This window comes from Polypterus senegalus, chromosome 10 (genome assembly GCF_016835505.1).
Source record: "Polypterus senegalus isolate Bchr_013 chromosome 10, ASM1683550v1, whole genome shotgun sequence".
Classification (NCBI taxonomy): Eukaryota; Metazoa; Chordata; class Cladistia; order Polypteriformes; family Polypteridae; genus Polypterus; species Polypterus senegalus.
Window position 1 is genome coordinate 153,066,114 of NC_053163.1, and position 15,586 is coordinate 153,081,699.

The 15,586-nt window shown below is 41.1% G+C and overlaps 1 protein-coding gene across 1 annotated transcript in view; it reads right to left on the reverse strand.

The window, feature by feature from the left end:
- Nucleotides 1-8,336: 8,336 nt before the first annotated feature.
- dpp9 (dipeptidyl-peptidase 9) overlaps nucleotides 8,337-15,586 on the reverse strand; it is a 170,984-nt gene continuing 163,734 nt past the window's right edge. Inside the window, exons 20-21 of the mRNA XM_039767093.1 lie at nucleotides 13,012-13,123; nucleotides 8,337-8,613 (exon numbers count right to left, since the gene is read on the reverse strand). Of these exons, the coding sequence (XP_039623027.1) occupies nucleotides 8,521-8,613; nucleotides 13,012-13,123 (205 nt within the window). The 3' untranslated portion in view covers nucleotides 8,337-8,520. The remainder of the gene's footprint in view (nucleotides 8,614-13,011; nucleotides 13,124-15,586) is intronic.

Below are 15,586 nucleotides of genomic sequence, written 5' to 3' on the forward strand. Positions count from 1 at the left end.
TTAGAAGACAACCCTTCCCAGGAAATCGATGTTACGGAATTTCGTGGCTTGTTACCGTTTTCACTCTGCCATGCCAGGTCATTCTTATATACAGTGGAACCTCGGGTCACGACTGTAATTCGTTCCAAAACTCTGGTCGTGACCCGAAGTAATTTCCCCCATAGGATTGTATGTAAATACAATTAATCCGTTCCTGACCGTACGAGCTGTATGTAAATATATATTTTTTTAAAGATTTTTAAGCACATAAATAGTTCATTATACCATAGAATGCACACACTGCAGTGCACTTGCAGTTCTAAATGCTCGATTACATTGTAACTACAACTTGATTACAGAGCAGAGAAAGTTCATTTATTAATTTACAACTCATGACACTGTAGTTGCACTTCAATTCTAAGTGTATGATAACGGTTAGTGTGAGCAGAGATATTTCCATAAACGATATGATCGTTTCATCAAAATGTTCATTCAAAAATGGCATTTGAAATGAATCAGTGGGAGCGTGGATGGTACGTCAAACGACGTGATGCTTACAGACTAACCACACGTGTAAGGTAAGCTGAAGCCCAAAGGCGTATCTCCCCCGTGTAGAACTTCACCACTCTTTGCAGTTCCTCTCCTAAAAGTTCAAGACGTGTGCAGATTGCCTCGAGAACAATCACAATTTCACTGAAGCTCCAAACACACGGCATGGGGGGAAACAGAAAGGCAACGAATCTGGAAACAAGGAAGCAAGCCACGCAAATTCACGAAGAATTCAGTTGAAGGCCACCACCGTGGTCCTCACTTGTGTGTACGAGACTGGAGTTCCGCCTGGCATCTCCAACAAAACACTGCCACCGCGATGCGCTGGCACTTTTGTCCTTTGGTCATATTGACTGCACTGGGAAGGCGTTTTGTAGCCACTGACATTTTTTGGGGGTTTGTGGTTCGTTTGGGCTCTGTGAGTACAATGAGTTTGAGTTGTATATATGGAAGTTCTTTTTTATAATGTAAAATCAGCTAAAACAAATATTTGTCTACTTGTATTGCTTTGAATTAACTTATTTTTTTTCCTCTGCTCTTTAAATTAAATTCCATTTGTCGCTGTATGCAAACTGCAGTTTGTAAATTTAATGGGTTTGTTTTTGTGGCTAAGCTCTCATCTTCTACCTGACCAACTGAATAAAGAAAAGAGGACAATTTAAAAAAAAAATACTTGGGAGTGTTGTTCTTTGTGCCTTTTCTTTATTTTGATTTGATATACTTTATCGAATAACATACACTACCTGGCCACAGCCCCTAATATGTTGCTCTGTGCAAAAGAGGACAGAGCCGACTATACTTCCTTAGAAGGCTGGCGTCCTTCAAAATCTGCAATAAGATGCTGCAGATGTTCTATCAGACGGTTGTGGCGAGCGCCCTCTTGTACGCGGTGGTGTGTTGGGGAGGCAGCATAAAGAAGAGGGACGCCTCACGTCTGGACAAACTGGTGAGGAAGGCAGGCTCTATAGTAGACACGGAGCTGGACAGTTTGACATCTGTGGCAGAGCGACGGGCGCTGAGCAGACTCCTGTCAATCATGGAGAATCCATTGAACAGGATAAAATTATAAAAAGTTATTGTCTGTTATATCTGCATTGTTATCACTCTTTAATTTAATATTGTTATGTATCAGTATGCTGCTGCTGGAGTATGTGAATTTCCCCTTGGGATTAATAAAGTATCTATCTATCTATCTATTATATAGTGCCTTTCACATCTATCTATCTAATCCTGCCAACTATGCTATTATATAGTGCCTTTCACTCTGTCTATTATATAGTGCCTTTCACTCTGTCTATTATATAGTGCCTTTCACATCTATCTATCTATCTATTATATAGTGCCTTTCACTCTGTCTATCTATCTATTATATAGAGCCTTTCACATCTATCTATCTAATCCTGCCAACTATGCTATCTATCTATTATATAGTGCCTTTCACTCTGTCTATCTATCTAATCCTGCCAACTATGCTATCTATCTATTATATAGTGCCTTTCACTCTGTCTATCTATCTATTATATAGTGCCTTTCACATCTATCTATCTAATCCTGCCAACTATGCTATCTATCTATTATATAGTGCCTTTCACTCTGTCTATCTATCTATTATATAGTGCCTTTCACATCTATCTATCTATCTAATCCTGCCAACTATGCTATCTATCTATCTATTATATAGTGGCTTTCACTCTGTCTATCTATCTATTATATAGTGCCTTTCACATCTATCTATCTAATCCTGCCAACTATGCTATCTATCTATTATATAGTGCCTTTCACATCTATCTATCTATCTAATCCTGCCAACTATGTTATCTATTATATAGTGCCTTTCACATCTATCTATCTATCTAATCCTGCCAACTATGTTATCTGTCTATCTATTATATAGTGCCCGTCACTCTGTCTATCTATCTATCTAATATTTCACTGGGCTTCCTTTAGCTTTGATTACAACACGCATTCGCCGTGGTATCGTCTCAATAACCTTACGCGATGTCACAACCAGGGTTGTGGAGTCTGAGTTGAGAAGTCAGAGACAACTTTGGGTACCTGGAGTTGGAGTTGGCAAAAATGTGCCAACTCCGATTCCTAATAAATTTAAATTGTAATGAAAAAAAAAAAATACAGCAAGTTCAAATATCCCATTTCAAAAACAACAGTCATAATTAAGTACTTCTCTGATTGTAAGAGCTGATTTTAGGAAGTTCAAATTTTGAGTTAAACTCATATTAATGTTTGCTTAATTTGAACAGAGTATAAATTTCTTCTATAGTCATAGACAATGGTATGGTCTCTTCCCCCTGTAAGTTAGTAAGAGATCGAACCTTCTTACTATAACTGAGAAACATCCATCCATCCATTATCCAACCCGCTATATAATAAATAATAATAATAATGCATTTTATTTATATTGCACTTCATATTTTAGCAATCTCAAAGTGCTACAGAGTAAAAATAAAAATAATAAAACAAGAAAATCTATTTATACTTTAACAAAATATCTTTCTAAAAAGAGGAGTTTTTAGATTCCGTTTAAAAACATCAGTCGACTGAGGGCGTTCCACAGTCTCGGCGCCACAGATGAACAAGTCCTGTCACCCATACTGCTGAGCTTGGTTCTAGGGACTTGGAGAGTGCGTGAGGAGGTATGAGGGGTAAGGAGTTCCTGTAAGTAAAGGGGGGCATGTCCACAGATGTACTGATGGGTGAGGAGAACGACCTTGAACTCAATTCTGAGTGGGACAGGGAGCCAGTGAAGGGTTTTCAGGATTGGGGGGATACCGTCATGCTTTCACACCCTCATCAGGATCCCCAATTACAGGGTCACAAACAGTGTGATAATAAGCTCAGTTGTGTTTAGAACTGGTCCCAGTAAAGAGGGACTTGAAAGACCCATTTTCAACTCGGAGATGGGATAAGCATACAGTTTTCTGACCGTTTTGAAATGGTTCAGAAATGTTAAGTAAATAGTGAAGATTTGAGATGTAACAAGATTTAAACTTTGAACAGAACTTTTCTTAACAAGAATTTTCTTTTTTATGTGAACGGTTTTACTTTGAAATTTAACTAAACTTTTAAAAACGAAGATATTTTGTCTGTGGAATCATTTCTGCACGCCAGGCTTTTGTTGAATCCCATTTTTTGAGTTAGAGCTGCTGAACTTTGGTAATTTTGGAAAAAACGCAGCTACATTGATGTAAGAATAAAGTGCAGTGCACAGTCGTGTTACTACTAGTGTGAAGTTCAGCTGAGCGATTATACAACCTGACATTCAGGTACATCACAAAAAGTGTTTTCATTTTAATTTCAGATATAATGTGTTTAACAAGTTCATTTGAGTGTAAGCAAGTGTAATGATGCAGGTGGAGGTGTGTGCTACGGCCTGATGCTGTGTTCAGGGGTTCTTGTCTTTTGTTTAAAGTGGCCAATACGAAAGATAGAGAGTCAGCTTCCTAGCCAGTAGTTCTGCGGTTAAATGACGTGTATGTTGCCTTCCTTCAATCAACATAGAAAATACGTTCGCATATTAAATACAGAGGAGTCGAAGTCAGAGTCAGAAGTACCGGAAACTAAGGAGTCGGAGTCGAAGGATTTATCTGCCGACTCCACAGCGCTGGTCACAACATTGACTCTCATCGAGAGTTGCATTCATTTTTCACCAAGATCTTGTACTGATGATGGGAGAGTCGGACTGCAAATCTTCTCTGGGCAAATCACACAGATTCTCAATGCGTGTTGAGCAGGCCTGCCGCCAGAAATATTTGGGCTCCAGACAACTGGGTACGGGTGGGCCCCTCTGCCTTCCCCCGGGTCCCCACATGCCAAAACCTTCAAATACGTATACAAAAAAATCAAGCGTGAAGGGGCCCTAACGGACCACAGTCCCGTTTGTCCCCCCCTTGGCGGTGGGCCTGTGTTGAGTTCTGGACTCTGTGGTGGCAAATCCATGTGTCAAAAAGGATGCCTCACACTCCCTGTACCACTCTGTCACAATCTGAGCCCGGTGACAACTAGCATTATCATCTTGAAATATGCCTGTGCCATCAGGAATGGAAAAACCTGGTCACTCAGTATATGCAGGAAGTCAGCAGACCTCAAATCTTTGGGCACAAAACGCTGGTCAACCTCGACCTGACCAACTGAAGCGACTCCAGATCACAACACTCCCTCCACGGGCGTATGCAGTAGGCACCAGGCATGATGTGCCCATCACTCTGGAACAGGATAAATCCAGAATTCATCAGACCACATGATCTTTATCCATGGCTCCCTAGCCAACTGAAGCCTCTCCCCCGGCCCCCCAAGTTCTCCTCGCATTACTTTCTCTATTAAACGCGACCGTTCTGCTGTTGATTTTTTGATGATTTGATTTCACCAAACGGATTCATCAGACCACATGATCTTTTCCCATTGCTCCAGAGTTGGCTTTATTTAAGTGATTAAGTGATCTCTGATCACGATCACTCAACATTTTTATCCACCCGTTCTCGAAGACGATGTTTCGCCTCTATCCTTTCAGATTTTTAATAGCGGGTTGATCATTCTTTACCCAATTTTGGTAGCTTCAACAATTTCCTTAAGATGTTTTCTTTCCTTGGTGCAGGCCAATAATTTGACCCTTTCAAAACAGTGTAACATCTTCTTCACGGCCACAGGATACAGTGGAGCTTGAAAGTTAGTCAACCCTTCAGAATGGTCTGTACTTAACACGTCATCAGATCTTCACACAAATCCTAAATGTTGATATGGAGAACCCAGCTAAACAAATGAGACAAAACTATAATGCTTGGTCATTTATTTATTGAGGAAAATCACCCAGCATTCCATATCTGTGACATTCGGGTCCGGTGTTGTCATGCTCTTCAATCAGTGTGGTGACAATCAGGTGTGAACAGACACTCTTGTTTATGATAAAAGAGCAGCGTTCTATCAACACGTTTGTGCAGTATCAGTTTGTCATGTGTGATGGTCAACTAGGGGCTGTGCCCAGTCGCGACACCTGGACAGACCACGAGAGGGCAGCTGCCCTGCCTGGTTTGGGTGCCACTTGGTCTGAACATGGAAGCTCAACCCTGTAAGGGCCTGTAGCCGCCCAGTTGATTGTGGAGCCTCGGACAGTAGCGCTTCCGCCACACCTGGAGGTGTTGGCAGAAGGAATACCGAAGACACCCAGAGTGCTTCCAGATGCTCATGCAACACTGCCGTCAAACCAGGAAGTGCCACAGGAAGTCCATCGGAAAGCACCTGGAGTACGTCCGGGTGGATATAAAAGGGACCACCTCCCTCCAGTCAGCAGGAAGAGGACAGAGCTCGGCAGAGAGGAGTGGAGGCGGTGAAGGACCCGGTGAAGGACTCAAGAGGGTGATTGGTGCAGGGGCACCGTGTGCTATGTGCGGGACATTGTAAATAGTTGCTAATTAAACGTGTGCTTTTGTAGACATGGAGGTGTCTGTCTGTGTCCGGGGATGGCTTCCACACATGCCAGACAGGCAACATTTCAGAGGACCTCCCAAAAAAAACTCTTGATGCTCATTGTGCTGGGAAAAGACCACAAAACCACCTCAGACGAGTTTGGGCTGCACCAATCCACCGTCAGACACATTGTGTGCACATGGAGAATGTTTATGACTATTGTTACCATGAGCGGGCGACCAATTAAGACCACTCCGAGGGCAAGACGTGCGATTGTCCACGAGGTCACAAAAGATCCAAGGGTCGCAGAGGAAGACCACAGAGTATTGAAGAGTATACGTGTCACCTCTCCTCTGCGGCCTCAATCACAACCTACTTCCAAACTGCTTCTGGAAGCAACGTCCACACAAGATCTGTGCACCAGGAGCTCCATGGAATGGGCTTCCATGGGTCACCATGCACAATGCCAACCGCTGGATGGAGTTGTGGAAATGTGGAGTAATGAATCATGCTTTACTGCCTGGCAGTTTGGGTGTGGTGGTCAGCAGGAGAACATTACCATCCAAACTTCATGGTACCTGCTGTAAAGTTTAGTGGAGGAGGGATAATGGCAGGGTTTGGGTTTGGCCCCATGGTTCCAGTGAAGAAACCTGCTAATGCTACAGCAGAGACATTTTAGACGATGGAGCCTTTCAGTTTGTGAAGGATCTTTTTGGTTCCAGCATGACTGAGCCTTCTGAGCACAAAGCCATGTCTATAAAGACATGGAGGTCCTCGGGTGAGCCCTGACCTCAATCCTAATGAACTCCTTTGGAATGAATTTGGACGTGAAGAGTGAGCAGGTTTGTCTCACTTGCCATCAGTTCCTGACCTCATGGATGCTCTTCTGGCTGAATGGACACCAATTCCCACAGACACACTCCAAACTCTTGTGGAAAGAAGAGTGGAGGCCGTTATAGCCACGGCCCTTGGTTACAACTGCATATTAATGGCCGTGGTATTGGAATGGGAGGTTCCAAGCAGCAGGGTGTGACGGATACACACACTGATCTTCTCTTGATGTTCGAAGCCCAGACTTGGACCCCAGAGAACAAGTGTGTGGAGACAACTGAAGACGGCGGTTCTGAAAGTTGACAGTTTGAGAGGTTCTGCCAGGCAGAATGGGATGAACTGCCCAAATCTGGGAGTGCAAAACTTACAAAGACTCACAACTGGAATTGCCATCAGTGGGAATTCGACAAAGTGATGAATTAAGGGGTCTTTAAACGTCTTTGAACGAGAGATTTTTGATTTTTAATAAATTTGCAAACCTTTGTCATCATGGGATACTGAAAGCAAATTGATAGGCAAATTTATCAATCAAAATTAAATTTACAACACAATAGGAGTGTGCAGAAAGTAAAATGGTCTGCATCCTTTCTTAGCCCACTGTATATAACTCTTATGGTAGAGAATTACATAAAATGACAGTTTTGGACATAGAAGCTTTTATAAATTTACTAAAAACTTCTACCCACGTTTTCAGACGTTGCATTTTTTCCCCGTTTTTCCATGACGCTGATTTCTTCCCCTTCTTTCACTTCAGAATCAACTCAACTATTTGCCGTTTTGTCACTGCTCTTTTTATTTGTCCCATCCAGGGCGCCACCTTGTGGCCTCTCAGTGTTAACAAACGTAAAACATTTATTTAAAAAAGAAAAAAAGAAAAAAAAAAACACAAAAATTAACAAATATAGCAGCAAATACTCTTTTTAAAAAATAATAACATCTTCTAAATTACAGTTAAATATTATAACATAAGGAGAAAAAAAAACAATCATTCAAACAAGCTAAAAACAAATTTGGGTGTACATTTAATGCTCTTGGAAGAAACAAACAAAAAAAAAAAGTAAAATAAAATCAAACTGAAAATTTTCGGCAGAATGAGTCGACAAACCAGAGTTTCCAATATTTTAATGAGTTACTACGCTTTACACTCATTATAAAAAGAATAAGAATTCATAAAAATATTTTCTTTTAATAATACACACTTAAAATACTGGGTGCAAGGGGTGGGCAACGGCGGCTGGCATCTTCCCCAGAAATTTCATGGTGGTTGAGGTACGTCAGAGATGGAATCGTTGTAGACAAATTGAAAGGAAAAGCAAAAGACTGTTTTTTTGCGTGTTTCACAGGCACCAATTAAAAAATATGAGGGGGCGCTTTGTTTGGCAAATTGTACGTTAGGGTCTTCCATAATAATTATAAAAAAAAAAAACTCAATATAAATGCAGCACAACAAAAATAAATTTATAATTTACTAGTGAATTATAGAATTCATTCAGGAGGGGGTTCACTATTATTTTTTAACTTTTTAAAAAGTCACTGTGCTCTTGAAACGTGTTAAAAAAAAATCCCACCCTCCTAAACCCGTGTAGTCAGTTGATCAAAAGTCAAAGGAAACTCTTCTCAGCGGAGGTGGGATTTTAGCGTGGCTGGGCTCCTATGGCGGCGGGTTCACTGAGAGCACGGAGGAGAAGGGGACGAGTAAAGGGAGGGGGCAGAAGAAATGGGGCCCAATGGCATCGATTGACTTCAGAGGTATTGTTGTAAAAAGTGCAGCAACATAATCTCATAGTGTTCACCTGATTCCGGGCATCGGATGCTATGTCTCTCATTGGGGTAGATCTGTGTGAAAGAAAGAGAGGAGGTGAACCTTTAAATAGAAGTGCGTTCAGTCACGTAACAAACACAAAGTAGACACCGTGGAGAAAGCGGGGCTTATAATACAACCTGCAGGCCTACAGAAATTCCTAAAGCGGAAAATATTTTAGATAGATAGATAGATGGATAGATACTTTATTAATCCCAAGGGGAAATTCACATAATCCAGCAACAGCATACTGATAAAGAACAATATTAAATTTACTATCCTTTGATAAAGAAAATCGGCAGTGGTTTCCCCTTAACTTTCTTATATACTCAGATATGGGGATAGATATTTGATGAGTAAACCGCAAGACAATGATTATATTTTTATATTATGTACATTAAAGAACCATCAGCAACAAATAAAATCAAATTAATAATAAACTGAACAATTATTATAGAAGTAAATTTGAATAAATCGGACTCTGCAGCTCCTAAAATAAAAAGTAAAGTACCACTTCCGGTTAATGGAAATAGCCCAAACATTTTGTACCTAATACCTGTATGCAAAATTTGGTTGACCTAAGTGAAATCGTACTGAAATTATCGTGTTTAAATACACACACACAGAAAGACAGATAGAGTCATAATTCCAAAAATGGTATTTTCGGAATCTGGGAGGTCTAAAATGTTGAGATTCATCAAAATCTCGAAATGGAACTTTTGGAGGATTCCAATACTTTCCCGAAACTTCGCATACAAGAAAGTCAGGGAGGTCTAAAATGTTAAGATTCATCAAAATCTCAACATCAAATCTTTGGACGATTACAATACCTTCCCTATACTTTGTATACAAGAAAGTAAAAAGTGAGGCTTTAGCATTGGACGACAGACATTCCACCGAAAGATGTGCAATATGCATCTCGTCTTAGAAGATTTGCTCTGGAATTGGGCAGAAACAAGTAGAGCAGCAGACGCCTGCACCTAGATGGTCATTCAAAGTTCAGCTATGGTTATACATGCAAATAATGACATACAGTAATGGTGGAACGTTTACAACTGCTCAAACAACAGACAGGGTGGTACTGCGCTTTCAATGATTTCTACACCTGATCTTATTCCTGTGGCAAAATGTTTGTACAACATGCATCTACAGTATATTATAAAAAACATCTGAAATAAAGTACACAAGTTTAAATTTATTGTGGATTTTCTAAAAACATCACCCAATCAAAGTTACGCATACAGGGTCCAAAACATCCACCTAACTATTTAGATTATTACTCAAGTTGTCCTGAAAGTTCCAAAATGTGTTCAAAATGGAAGATCGACGAAGAATTGACATGTTCAAATTATGATGCTGGAGAAGAATGTTGAACAGACCATGGACCACCAAAAGAACAAACAGATCTGTGTTGGAGGACGTTCATCCAGAATGCTCGTTAAGAGGCGAGGATGATGAAACTATGGCTCACATTCTTTGGAAGGAACAATGTCTGGAAAAGGACATCGTTTTGGTAAAGTAGAAGGAAAGCGGAAGATAGGAAGGCCCTGCACAAGGTGAATTGGCACAGTGGCTGGAACAAAGGGTTCAAACATGGAGGAAATGGCGAGGATGGATTGGGATCAGACAATGTTTTGTTCTGCTGTAAACAGGGTCGCTATGAGTCAGAACCGACTCGACGGAACCTAATAACACCAAACTACCTATTAGTGATCAGGATTGACTCCAGCTGGTAGATTCTCCACACTGCTCATTTGATGGCACTCGCTGGCCTGACCAACACACATTACAATGCGAACGTTCAAGAAGATCAGTGCTGACGTGACAAAGAGGATCACAGATTTATATAAGTAAGGGAAAAGGACATCATGTTCGGTAAAGTAGAAGGAAAAAGGAAGGCCCTGCACAAGGTGGATTGACACAGTGGTTGGAACAATGGGTTTAAACATGGAGGAAATGGCAAGGATGGACCGGGATCAGACAATGCTTCATTCTGCTGTACACAGGGTCACTAAGAGTCGGAACCGACTCAACGGAACCTAATAACACCAAACTACCTATAAGTGATCAGGATTGACTCCAGCTGGTAGCTTCTCCAAGTTTCCTGTTTGATGGCACTCATTGGTCTGGTCAACACACATTACAATGGGAAAGTTCAAGAAGATCAGTGCTGATGTGACAGAGGATAATAGATTTACACAAGTTGGCAATGTCTCTTCTTAAAGCCATATCAAAACTCCAAGATCATCAGTTTAAACATCTTCTCCTAAGTACAAGTTATTTGGAGCTGTAGATGCTTTGCCAGTACCTAGAAAAGAACCCAAACTGTCACCCTCAGCTGACAGGAAAACTGGAACAGATGGTCAGATGCCTTTGACAAGAAGAGTGGTCTAAAATCCAACCAGAGCTCTGCCAGAAGACTATGGATGGCTATCAGAAGCATCTGATGAAGGTTAAACATGCTAAGGGATTCCAAAATGTGTTTGAACTTGGCACCTCTTAACTGCCTGCTAGTGACAAGGATGGATTGGGATCAGACAATGTTTCATTCTGCAGTACACAGGGTCACTAGGAGTCAGAACCGACTCAACGGCACCTAATAACAACAACTACCACCTATTAGTGATCAGGATTGACTCCAGCTGGTAGCTTCTCCATATTGCTCGTTTCATGGCACTCATCTGCCTAACCAAAGCAAACATTACAATGGGGAAGTTCAAGAAGATCAGTGCTGACGTGACAATGGGGATCGTAGATTTATGAAAGTCTGGAATGTCTTTGGAGCCATTTCTAAACTACTTCAGACTCCATGATCATCAGCTCAAACAACTGCTCGTAGGTACAGGTTATTTAGAGTGGTAGTCGCGTTGCCAAGGTCTGGAAGTATGACCCAAACTGAGAACAAAATTGGTCCAGATGGTCAGATGCCATTGATGAGATGACAAAAATCCAACCAGAATTCTGCCAGAAGCTTGTGGATGGCCACCAGAAGTAGCTGATTGAGGTGAAACAAGCTAAACGACATCTAACCAAATGTTAGGGGTGTTGTATGAATATTTGTGACGCTGTATGTATAATTTTGACCCAGTGATGGTCATTTCAGAAAACACATAATAAATTTTAATACATTTCTGATTGTTTTTTTGTAATAAAGATGCACAATCAAACTGCCCCAAATAAAGTACAGGTGTAGAAATCACTGAAAGCCCCATACCACCCTGACATACATGTATGTTATAGGAGTGTAAACCTTTCACCAGAGCTGTACACTAAATGGCCAAAAGTACGTGGACACCCCCCAAAATTCAGTTCAGGTGTTTCACTGTTATGGGCCTGAAATCAGCCACACAATCTCCATTGACAAACACTGTCAGTAGAATGGGTTGAACAGAACAGCTCAGGGACTTTAAACGTGGCACAGTCATAGGATGCCAGCTTTGCCCCAAGTCAGTACGTGACACTTCTGCTCTGCTAGATCTGCCCCAGTCAGCTGTAAGTGCTATTATTGTCAAGGAGCAACAACAGTTCAGCCAAGAGGTAGAAAACCTTTAAACTTGCAAAAGCAGGGCCACCGAGTGGTGCAGCACATAGAAATCACCTGCCCACTGCTGCACCACTCACAACAGAGAGAGTTCCAAACTGCCTCTGACAGCAACATCAGCCCAAAAACTGTGCATCGGGGCCTTCATGAAATGGCATTCCACGGCCGAGAAGCAGCACACAAGTGTAAGCCGAGTATGAGCAACACCAAGAGTTGGCTGGAGTGATGATTAGCACACCATCATTGGACTCTGTGGAAACATGTTCTCTGGAGTGAAGAAACAATAATAATGGGAGGGTGTAGGTTTGGGCCTGGCCCCTTGGCTCCACTGAAGGGTGCCGTCACTGCTACAGCAACCTAAGACATTTGAGACAACTGTGCACTTCCAAGATTTGTGACAACAGTTTGGGGAAGGTTCTGTTGTGCTGTGTTCTGTTCCAGCAGGCCTGTGCCCCTATACACAAGGCCAGGTCCATAAAGAGATTGAGGACCTCAAGTGGCCTGCACAAAGTCCTGACGTCAACCCTATTAAAACACCTTTTGGATGAATGGTAACCTGGACTGTGAGCTGGTCTTCTTGTCCTACATCAATACCTGACCTCACCAATGCTCTTTTTGGCCGAATTGGCACAGATTCCCCAAAAACACACTCCCAAAATCTTGTGGAAAGTAGAAGAGCACTACTATAATTGCATAGTGGGGAAATGGGCAACTCCACATACATACCCATGGCTTTTGAAATGGGATGCCCAACACGCTCATATAGACATGATGGCCAGGTGTCCAGAAACTTTTGGCCATACAAATGTATGCCTTTATAGGGAAGAGAGCGATGAATATTGAAACCTGAAAACAAATTGTGCGCTAAGCTGGAGCGCCACTCCATTCTCACCTGTAGTTGGTAGGGCTTTCCGGCTCGAATAAGCTGTGACACCAGAAAGTTTGTGTGAAAAAAGTGCACATTCTCGTCAAGGAACCCATGTAAAATCAGCAAGCGGTTTGGCCTGGGACAGAGAAGAAGAAAACATTGTTAAGAGATGCAAGTGGCAGACAGACCACCCACTAGGCACTTTTATTAGCCAAGCACAAAGTAAAGAAATATAACACACAAATGAAAAACAAAACCATTTCTGCCACATCAGACTGAGCTATTAAAGACATTGCGATTATCAGACGGAGCACCCTTCCTTTCCTCCTAGACAGCCTTTTCACAGCTCACCTTGTAATTCTGGAATCAGTGATGCCCTAACAAAGGGGTAAATGTGTAAGGTTTGGTAGAATCTTTTTTTTTTTTTTATTAATTTTATTACAATCCATACAAAGCAATCAAGATTTTACAAAAAGAAAAATTGAGTTAAGAACAGATCGATCCCCACCCCAGGTTTGGTAGAATCTTGAAATTATTAGGCCACAGTTCCTACGACCACTGCACCTCTCAGCCTAAACCTCTCGAGTAACTTCTGGGCTGCTCCAACAGGCAGGGAATATGAAGTCATCTGCTTCCACCTGCTGGCTGGGAAAGGTTTTGCTTTTTTCAACTCTCAAGCCCTGCGGTGGTCTCACACTCTCTGTGTACGGCACAGTCTCCCCTCAGCATGTATTGGGTAGCCTTTTACACAATGCTGTGAAAAAGTGTTTGCCCCTTCCTGATTGTTCTCTACTTTTACTTATGCATAACACTTAATTTTTCCTGTACTACAAAGACATTTATCATACACTACCAGTTCCAAAGGTTTAGAGCACCTCATTTTTTCAGTTTTTATGAAAATGCATGCAGGGGTTCCCAAATTCGATCCTGGCTGCAGATTTTTGTTCCAACCAACTTCCGTTTTTCATTGGACTCTTTGCCTAATTAAATGAGTCCTTATTTCCTAGCTTCAGTGTTTTGTAGTCAATGTAGAAATTGCAAAATAAGTTTGGTAGATTTTAAAAATTGAATAAGCAATTAAATGGGGAATATGTAAGCTTTTTTTTTTTTAATCGTTAACAGTATTTTCAGCCTAATTTTCATTCTGCTTTTCCACGTGTTGTGGTTATTTAATTGATTCTTTACTAATTAGCACGTCTGACACTGAAGTCGTCGTTGCTTTCATCATCCCAGGTGTTTGCTGTGCTGGTTGTTAATTGTCACTATTAGGGTTAAATGAAGGGAGCAAACTACACAGGAAAAGGGGGAAATAGAAAAAGAACAAAAGAGAGTTTAGCATTTATAACTTTAGAAAAAAATAAACAAATATTTCTAAATGTCTTATAAATGTAAAAAACAATGCTGTTTTGTTTTTTCTGAATGCAGAATAAGAGAAGAGTAAAAAAAAAAAGGCCAGCTAATTAAATGAGATCAGTTGTTACCGATTATCATGACAGATTGTGAATCTGGTTGGAAAAAAAAACCTGCAGCCACAGGGGGACCCCCAGGACCGAGTTTGGGAACCACTGCCTTAATTCATCATGAAACAAGGCATAGAACAAATAAACATTGGCAAATTAAAATAGTCAAGAAATCATTAGGTGTACAAAATCTTAATCAAATTTTTGATTCATCCAAGTAGCCTGCACCTTTTACTGATACAACAGTCTTAAGTGTGGTAACCCTTTTGATTCAGAATGCCAGTCACTCTGTGCAAATCACCAACTCTGTCTCTAGCAAAAGAATCCTTAACCACCACACTGCCTTCTCCATGTTTGACAGTTGGTGTCACATGCTGAGGAACCATCCTGTCACCAACTTGGAGTACAAACAACCTTGTGTGATGAACCAAAGATTTCAAATATTGATTCATCGGTCCATAAGACTTTCTTCCAGTCTGCAGTCATCTACTGCCAGTGTTTCAAGGCCCTATTTTGTCCATTAAGGAATGGCTTTCTTCTTGTCACTCGCCCCCGTCAAATGTGCAGCACAAAAAGTCTCCTCTTCACAGTATAAACTGACATTTGCTTTTGTCGACCTACACTGTCAATCTGTGCTTGAAGCTGTTGTGCTGTGAGGCGCCTGTGATCAACACAAGCTGGTGACCCTCAGAAACTTGTCTTCTGATTGGCTTGTGACTTTGGCTCTGCCAGGTTTCTTCCAGTTTCCAATTGCCTTTAGATTGTGTAGGATGCCACTGGACTCACTGACACTTTGATTTTTTTTTTTTTGCAAAATGAAAAGCCTACCCTTCAAAGGGTAATAATTCTCTGTCTCATTTCATTTGTTAATTGCTGTTATCATTGGATTATTGCCCAAGTAGAACTTCAGAGGGTGCAGTAACACAGCAGTCTGTTCCAAATCTGCTTTAAGGCAGACAGAAGGTTTTCAAGTAATCAACAGAAGTTAGGACACCTGTGCAAATTGTTTGCTTCAACTTGCAAGGCTTCATTTACTTTATTTGCTGTAGAACATATGTAGGCTAGTTACTCCCTGAAGAAGGTCCATTTGGTAATATTCTAAAATTTCCTTTTTGTTCAGTTTTTGCTAACCTAAACTT